The sequence below is a fragment of the Pseudorasbora parva genome, chromosome 16, assembly GCF_024679245.1.
Source record: "Pseudorasbora parva isolate DD20220531a chromosome 16, ASM2467924v1, whole genome shotgun sequence".
Taxonomy (NCBI): domain Eukaryota; kingdom Metazoa; phylum Chordata; class Actinopteri; order Cypriniformes; family Gobionidae; genus Pseudorasbora; species Pseudorasbora parva.
In genome coordinates, this window is record NC_090187.1 from 33,881,511 (window position 1) to 33,890,856 (window position 9,346).

Sequence of the window (9,346 nt, forward strand, 5' to 3'; positions counted from 1 at the left end):
CCTGATATGTCACTAGACATTAAGAAATCATGTTAACTTCAAATACTTATATTATTGATAACAGCAGTCCGGCCAGGATATTGTGATTTAAATTTGTTGTTGCAGCCCTCAACTGATGTTGATGTTAACATGTTCCACCCTCCACCTATCTACCAATCACGAAGTTAGTAGTGTTTCGGCATATGGGTTGCCAAATCTGCTCTAGTTACCAAAGCTGCATACATACGTTCCTGCAGGATCCTGCAGCCTATCTGGCAACCTCGTGTCAGGGGGAGGGGGAGAGGGGATACACTGCTCAGTAGGCTAATTTGAAAGTGATTGCACCAGTTTTGGCCACAATCTTACATAAACTACCTTCAAGTAATTTATTTACAAAATAAATGTAACTAATCAGTTACAGTTACTGAGACAAAAGTGTAATTAAAATCAAGCATCGTATAAAGCCCCCCTGACAATTTGATTGGTCCAAACAGCTCTGGTTCGAGCATAGTTGATCCACAACGGATCAACTTCCCAAACTCAAATGTTGTGGGCGGAGCTAAATGTAGTCTGGCATCCAGGCTACAACTCCTCTTGTCCTGTCAAGATTTGGTATTCTGATTCCCCTGGAATCAGACTAAATTCCCAAATTATTTTGTACATTTAATATCGACATTAATTATATCTGCAATGCATTATGTTGGTTCTGTTCTGTTTACCCTAAGGGGAGTTGCTCTCCCTGCTCTGATCCATGCTAGGCTGTATGGATTCCCAGGGAGTTTGCCCAGAAAAGAACCATACCGCCAATCCAAACTGTATGCCAATAGTCAATCAATCATCTTTGACGATAGTGGTCCTGGGAGAATTACAGTTACTTATGAAAATGTTAATGATTACACATGGGGTTACATCTCAATATTTTCTGTAAAAAGCTAGGATATGTTGAAAAATATGTTTTTTTCCTTTGATATATGTAGATTTTTACTATTTTAATAGACTACAAGTAATGTTTTACTACAGTATTAATTATATGTACAGTATCAGAATAATATGACTAACTCTGTTTTTTCAAAAGTTAACCCTGCCTGATTGAAATATTTGAAAATGTTAAACAGTTGAAAAAATTCATTAGAAATTTAGAAAAGTAACCAAATGTAATCATTACACTACTTTAATAAAGTAATTGAAATAGTTACACTACTTATTTCATTTTAAATATAATAACTTGTCATATGTAACCTAAGTTTACATTTCCAAAGTAACCTTCCCAACACTGGTCATAATAGCCATATGATGCAATCACAACATTGACTGCAATTTCCGCAAACTGTGAAAAAAAAAGGTTAAATTATGTTTCTCAGTGCGGCTGCGCAGTGCGTGGGGTTTCAGGACAGGCTCCACGTCTGAACACGAGCTCGTAGCAGCCAATCACAAGCGGCCACAGTGTGTTTGGAAACAACACACGCAAATACTTCATGGCTTATGAGCAGCTCGAAACTTCTTGAAACAGGAACCTCTACCTTTCCATATCGTGTATTAGCTTCGAATGCGTCTTCGAAAATTACTGTAGATATTTCATGCGAATATTAATATAGTTCTAGTTGGTTAAATTAAGAAGGAACAATGGAAAGTTATAAGGTCTCGGAGAAAGAGACGATCTCGCTGGTTATTAAAACGCCGAATCAGTTTCACGGCGATCAGCTGATCGAGGGAGTGCATGTGGACTGGACCGTAAAAGACCTCAAATGTCACCTCTCCGAGGTTTATCCCAACAACCCGGTAGGTTTGGATTGGTTTCTTATCCTAAAGGTTTCGGGTTACATCTAGCGAGCCGTCAGCATTCCTCAGCAGAACAGACGACACAGCTAGCATGGCTGAGCAATGCAGGAAATACCCATGGAAATACCTTACTGTCCATAAGTCATTTGCGTTATATAAACGGCATCGGTCTAGTCTGCTTTGATATTGTTATATGTAATTAATCATGTATCACATTATTCCTCTACTGCGTAGTTATTTGCATTGTACGGAAGAAACTTCAGTAGGTACATGTGAAATTTGTTGTATGTTTGTACTTCTCATAAACGTCTGTCACCTCAACAATACTATGAATATCATGGCGCAAAAACTGACTTTCTAGGTGCTATCTGACGTGTGGACTCATTTCCTTATAGGCTGAGAAAGACCAGAGACTCATTTACTCAGGCAAGCTGCTTCAGGACAACCTGCTTATGAGAGATGTTTTCTCAAAGGTGAGGGACTTCAACATTTATGGGGTAACGTCTATGGAGTGCTTTCTGTTTATCTTTGGGTTGGACAGGTGATTTCTACAACAGACCTGTATGGCATGAGGATTACACTTGTTTAATTTCTACAATATTTTACCTGCTTCCAACAATATAATAATAAAATAAATAAATAAAAATAAATTAAAAAAAATCAGCTTTTAGCTATTGTTAATAATTCCATTAAAAAAAGTTCAGTGGATTACTCAAAATAAAGCTGAATCTACAATGATTATGAAACTTTTATTTTTATTTAAAATTAAATATGTTTTGTATTATTTATATTTTGTGTTATGTATTTCTTTTCTCAATAAGTTATATTATTAAACAAATACTATTTGTAGGTATATAATTAAATACTCTGTCTTCACTAGAGGTATCCAGAAATATCTATCAAAATAATCTTAAATATTATTTGGTCATTTATGGCTGAATTTACAGTATGAATAAAGCATTGCCATATCTTTTGTGTCCCTGGAACATAATTCAAGGTTACTAAAAGATTAAACAGTAACCCTGTATAAACTGACGTTGAACAACACTTGTTAGAGTATTTATTCATCTTTGTTCATTTTAGTTAATAAAAATGCAGTGTGTCATTTTGTTCTTGTTAGTCCACAGGGCATTAACTAATGTTAACAAACACAGCTTTTGATTTTAATAATATATCAGTGTTAAAATGAACATTCATTTAGATTAATAAATGCTGTTAAAGTTTTATTCATTCTTAATTAATGTTAGCTAAAGTAGTTGAAGCCTTGATCTAATGAAGCCTTATTATAAAGTGTTACCTATTCAATGTTTCAATTCCACTGTCCTGAGAGACAGAGGAGTTGGCAAACACTGATAGTTTTGGCAAATGTTTGTCAAAGGAGAAAAAATGGCTAGACCCACAGACAGCTCTTGTTCGTATCCTCAGCCTGATCCTCTTACCATGTGCTGTAGTCAGTCTGATTTCAAAGCTGCTCAGAGAAACTCACCATAGCAGCCTCTCCAGCGAGTTGTGCATTTTAAAATAAGACATTGTTGTTACATGCTGAAAGCCTGTCATCTGATATACTTGCATGGCATCAAAGCGTGACCCATGGATAAAAACCAAAGCTTTCGCTTTCACTTATTGATAGCTCCTTTGGTGAATGCCTTTGCCCTTTGGTGAATGCCTTTGGTGAAAGCATGTTAGCACTTTGTCAAAAGAACTAAAATAACTTTTTCTGCAGCTCCCTTCAGATACCAAACCCACTCTTCACCTGGTGTGTGCTGTGAGACCCCGACCAGCTGCCCAACTAGGAGCAAGACCCAAAGTATGTTCCCATCTGTTTATATTAAGCTGTTACCATGATGGTATTAAGATTTAGTGCTATGTGTAAAAACAGATATTCAGTTTATTTATAAGTTTCACATCCTGAATTTAGCTCCAAGGCAGTATATTTGATCAGCTTAGAGTATGTTTGGCGAAACTGAGATGTGGCAGGTTACTGTCTCTCAGGGAAAGGCTGTGCTTGTTCAGTTGGGTGGAGAGATCACCACCACACGGCTGCTTACTTCCTGTTCCTTTCTGTGTCCTTGTTTGCATAAGCCAAATGCTTTAGCAAAGTTCACGTGAAGTTTCATAGTATCTCATGCACCTGTTGTGGTTTTCCTGCTTTAAAATTAAATCTGTTTCTCCTCTCTTTGATGTAGGCGACATCAACACAGCAGCAGAGTTCCCAGCCCTCCCCACTAACTGCTAGCCAAAGCTCAGAGTCTCTAGGACCATCCATGACCTCAGTACCCTCCACGGATGGCCTTAGACAGCGTGGTCATGCCGCCTGGCCTGGCACTAGTGCTGACACATCTACGTGAGTTCATGTCCTTTGTCAAATTGAGATTCAGTGCTGTAAGTAAGGTGTATGAATGTTAATGTGTAAGTTGAGTGTAATGTTTACTAGTTAATTAAATGTTTGTCCTTTATTCACAGGCCTGTAACAGCAGCGATGACCCACCCAGCCTTCCCCACATACTCCCTTTACAGTCCACAACAGCTTCTGTGGTTGCAGCAAATGTATGCCCGCCAATACTACATGCAATAGTAAGTACACCCTATATAGACATATTACAGTGCTGGGCAAGATTTAGGTAAAATGGAATTTAAAAAAAACTGGTTTTGCTTGTTTGATTACCATCGGTGGACTTGAAAAACGGTGTGTACTGATGTCTTTCTGCGGTTGAAACAATATTCCTTCTGAAGTTCATTCATATTTATTTGATACTAAAAATTAACTAGAAAGAAGATAATCGGTTCACAAGCAGCTTTAACTGAGGTGCTACAGTGACCTTTCACCACACATTAAAGAACCAAAATTTACATTTCTTAAAAAAAATTACACAATTTTAGGGTTGAGACATCATTTCATATTAAAAGTAACCTGCTCTGTCCTGTCTGTCAGTATCCTCTTTGTCCTGCAAAGTTTTTACTGTAAGAAAATGGATGTGGTGTGAGAGCGCGGCTTCTCTGACATAGTAATAATAACTAAAGGGGGCCTTTAGGTTGGTACGGAAAAAAAATAATCATCAATATGTTCATCAAGCACTGAGGGTAAAAATCAGATATGGTAATTAACAATAGATCAATCACAACAGTCTGGTCCATCTGACCTATCAGAGTGGAGTACGCAGAGTATTCAGAGACTGAATCTTTGAACAAACTGTTTTTAGACTCTTAGAAAATGGATAATGTGCAATAAGTATCATGAGAAAATTAAAGTGTTTTTTGACCTTAGATGAATGATAACCTAGGAGACATCCAAAACAAAATTAGGAGCTTTTAAAATTACATAATAGGGGCATTTGTATTATTGTATTATTATTTAAAAAAATTAAACAAGACAAGAAATTGAGTAAAATACAAAAACGAATTTCTTTATTTTCAAACATTATACCATTAAGCTTTTATTTTTTTATAAAAGCACAGAGAGCTCTTTAAAAATTTCACACTGAAACATGCAGCAAATATATTTATTTAAGTCGCAGCCTTGGGAATTTGATAATCGTGATTTTTAGTTTAAGAATACTCTTGTAGCCATACTATATCCAGGCCTATCATACTGTTGTGCAACCTGTGAATGAAACGTCTGTTTGTTTCAGTCACGCTGCCATGACTGCCGCCGCCTCTGCTCCGATGCCCACACCTGCCGCTGCTTCCTCACTGCCTGTCGGCCCTCATCAAGCCGCTGTACCCGCTGCTTTACCCAATCAAGGCCCCATCAACGACCTGCCAGCCAATCAGAACGCCCCAGGTCCTGCGTTCATCAACCCAGAAGGAGCCAATCAGAATCTGCGAATGAATGCCCAGGGTGGCCCTGTGATGGAAGACGAGGAGGATATGAACCGTGACTGGCTGGATTGGGTTTACACGGCGTCCCGATTGGGTGTCTTCCTGAGCATTATCTACTACTATTCCAGCATGAGCCGCTTTATCCTGGTTATGAGCAGCCTGGTTATTATGTACCTGTAAGTTTAAACGGAATGCCAAACATCTATTTTGTAATTTTGTGAAAATAATATTCAGAGACATGTGGTTAGTTTTTGAGTAATTTGTTCTGGAATTGGACTACAATAGTCATGCTGTATGTTTTTGATTCACTAAAGAATCAGTTCATAAGAGTTGTTTTTTTGGGTGGTGGACTTAATTTTGAAGTCGCTGTAGTTGAAGTTTCCACTGTATGTTTTTGATTTACTAAAAAGAACTGGTTCATATAGGTTATTCGTTTAGGGAATTAGTAATTTTTTTGATTCCCTAAAAGGGCCAAATTGTGATTGCTAAACCACTGGGTCAGAGCATCTCCAAAACTGCCTTAGTGGTCTGTTCCCAGTCTGCAGTGGTCAGTATCTATCAAAAATGGTCCAAGGTAGGAACAGTGATGAACCTCTGACAGGCTCATGGGTGGCCAAGGCTCATTGATGCACGTGGGGAGGGAAGGCTGGCCCATGGGGTCTGATCAAACAGACGAGCTACTGTAGCTTGAATTCCTCATGAAGTTAATGCTGGTTCTTCTGATAGAAAGAATCTCTATTTGAGAGTTTTAGTGTGTTGTTTTGGCCAAGTCAGTGGAAGAATGCAAGTGAGATCCGTTTATGGACTCTGGATAGAGTCTGTAAACACAGATACACCCTCCGTAATATAGCAGACAGTTTGAGCCATTCGTCAGTGAACAAACTAACACGCGTGCATTACTGAGAAATTTGAAAAAGGAATGAGTAGCTTATGCAAGCAAAAAGGAGCAAAGGTACGCAGTGTTCTTCCTGATCAGATAGAAAACATCTTCATGTACATGATTGCAGATCAGTTAGTGGCATTCTGGGAATTATTTTGTGGAGCTCCAGCTGTAAGGGTTTCAGACTGATAAAAATTATATCCCGATACTTTATCTCTTCAAACATGGCAGTTTGACTGCTCTGCAACCATTAGTTTGATCTGAGGGTGTCCCTACCATACAAACAGTTTGGGTATCCTCTCGTGATTTAGTAATGTATGAATAAGCATAGTTGAGGTGATAATGGCTGTCTATTTTAAAATAAATTGTCATTTTAATGGAAATGAGGTTCATGGAGGCTTGAATGCATTTGTTTAGCTATTCTTATGGTTCTTTTTCTCTCTTTCAGACACACAGCAGGCTGGTTTCCTTTTAGACGGAGACCCCAAGCCAGGCCTCACATTCAGCCAGCACCAGAGGTCATACAGAACCAGCAGAACCAAAATGAGCAAAGACATCCAGGACCAGTGAGTCATTAAATCTGTTTAAGAATATTATACAAGTGCTGTGTGTAGGCATGTATGTGGTTTTAATCATTTTAATTTGTCCTAAAGGTGCCGCCCCCTGCTGAAGTGGAGGGTGTTGAAGCTGTTGAACCCGCCATGATCGCAGTGCCTGTTCCCCCAGTTAGACGACCCATCATTTGGACAGCCTGGGTGTTTTTCAAAGCCTTTTTTGCTTCTCTGATACCTGAGGCTCCACAGGGCGTTGCAAACTGATCCAGAAGCTGTCTAAAACGACACAAATGGACCCCAGAGCCCTTGGCCTGACCATTTAGACTGGACATTATACATGAAGGCTACAAGTACTAGAAATGGTAGCACTTTTCAGTCCTTTGCCTTTGTGGCCATTGGTTGCACATCCTGTATAAACATGGACATGGAGTTGTAAATATTGCTGGAAAGTTTTTGCTTAGCACTTTAGATAACCACATCGGCTGGAATCAATGGTATCAGTCTCCTGGCCTGATCCTCTTATATAGGGTTCTGTCACCAGGGCTTCATTCACTTGAAGTGCTCTGCGATGAGTGATCCAAGGATTAAACTCATGGGATTATCTTATTAAGGTTCTAATATAATGGACAACGAAGGCCATATGCTGATTTAGTTCGAAGTGCATGAATAGTTGGAGGATGCTTGGGAGAATGCATTTGTGGCACTTTGAAGCTAATGGTGTTTATGCAAGTAAAATATGCTTACACGTTCTCTTTTTTTAATTGTGTTCAACCTGTGAAATGAGTAACGTTAATATTTATGAAGAAGGTTTGGTATGCGTTAGTTTGAGCAGAATTTGCAATTCAAAGAGCTCCAAAGTGTGTGTTGTTGACTTTGGATGAAACAAAGGGGAATGAACCTCATTTCAATTTTGCATCTTCTTTACACGAAGGAACTGCACTTTGGTACCTGCAAGAGTGGAGGACAGAAATTAAGAGATATATAGTTCGGAGAGACTAAAAACATTTTTAAATTTGGTATTTATCAACACTGTAGCATTGCTATATCATTTCATGTATAAAATAGCTTTGTTTATTATCTGGCTCTTTGTACCAGAAAAGGAAAAAAGAAATAAACAATTATCATTGTTTCAAGTTCATTTTAAATTTCTTTGAAAAGTGTAATAGAAAATGTTTTTTTTTTTTTTTTAGAAAAGGTTTTCTGTTTTGTTTTATTCTTATTCATTTTTAGTTTTCATCTTTAGCCACATACTTCCATATACAGAAACACTTCTGTCCTACTAAAATATTACCCGTGAGATTTCTGCAAAGTCGCATTACAATTGGCAACTGCATTGTGGGCATGCTACACTATAGGGGCCCTACACCCGGCGCAATGCGATGCCAGGCACATTGCAAGTGTTTTTTTCTTGTTTACTTTGTTTAAAAGAATGGCACTTTTCTGGAAAAATAGGCTAATTTCTCGACTCCCCTAGAGTTAAACAGTTGAGTTTTACCGTTTTCGAATCCATAAAGCCGATCTCTGGATCTGGCGGTAGAACTTTTAACATAGCTTAGCAATTGTTCTTATTCAAACAATTGAATCTGATTAGGCCATAAGTATGACGCTCAAAAATAACCATAGAGTTTTGATATTTTTCCTATTTAAAACTTGACTCCTCTGTTGTTAAATCGTATACTAAGACTGACAGAAAATGAAACGTTGCAATTTTCTAGAGAGATATGGCTAGGAACTATACTGTCATTCCTGCGTGATAATCCAGGAACTGAATTTTTCCCGTTGTTAAACCAGCAAAATTGGATTGGACTTGTACACCTGCGCTGTGCTCAAGACAATACATTTAGATTGTTAAAATAGGGCCCAAGAATGGTGAACTTTTTAAATTCTTTAAATATTTGATAGAGTCCTGTCAATGAAATCACATTAAATAAACATCCTGAACCATGCATAGAGACAACTTGGAATAAATGCAATAAGGGACAGGTGAGACTAATCAATTAAACAATGAATAACTAATAACCAAGGAAACAGGAAAGGGGAAACTAGGCAAAACAGAACAGAAACTCCAAACTAAGAGACCCAAAATACATAGCCCAAAACCATGGCTGAATCCGAAATTGCCCCCTATACCCTTAAATAGGGCATTATTTGAGTGAGCAACCATTTGTAGGGTTGTTTGACGTTATCAAGTGCACTCATTATATGCCACATTGCACAAGTGTACAGCTGATGTACACTCAACACCTGATGTACATTCAATCCTTCAACTGAACTGTATTAGTGGACTAACATAGTGATTTCAGATTCAGCCCATAGTGCTCTGATTATAATATAT

The 9,346-nt window shown here is 38.1% G+C and overlaps 1 protein-coding gene across 1 annotated transcript; it reads left to right on the forward strand.

The window, feature by feature from the left end:
- The first annotated feature begins 1,418 nt into the window (after positions 1-1,418).
- Positions 1,419-8,144, forward strand: herpud1 (homocysteine-inducible, endoplasmic reticulum stress-inducible, ubiquitin-like domain member 1). Its single transcript, XM_067420416.1, has 8 exons — positions 1,419-1,758; positions 2,154-2,231; positions 3,482-3,565; positions 3,945-4,102; positions 4,222-4,332; positions 5,388-5,753; positions 6,906-7,023; positions 7,111-8,144. The coding sequence occupies exons 1-8, from the start codon at positions 1,603-1,605 to the stop codon at positions 7,273-7,275; spliced, it is 1,236 nt and encodes a 411-aa protein (XP_067276517.1). The 5' UTR covers positions 1,419-1,602; the 3' UTR covers positions 7,276-8,144.
- Positions 8,145-9,346: the final 1,202 nt, after the last annotated feature.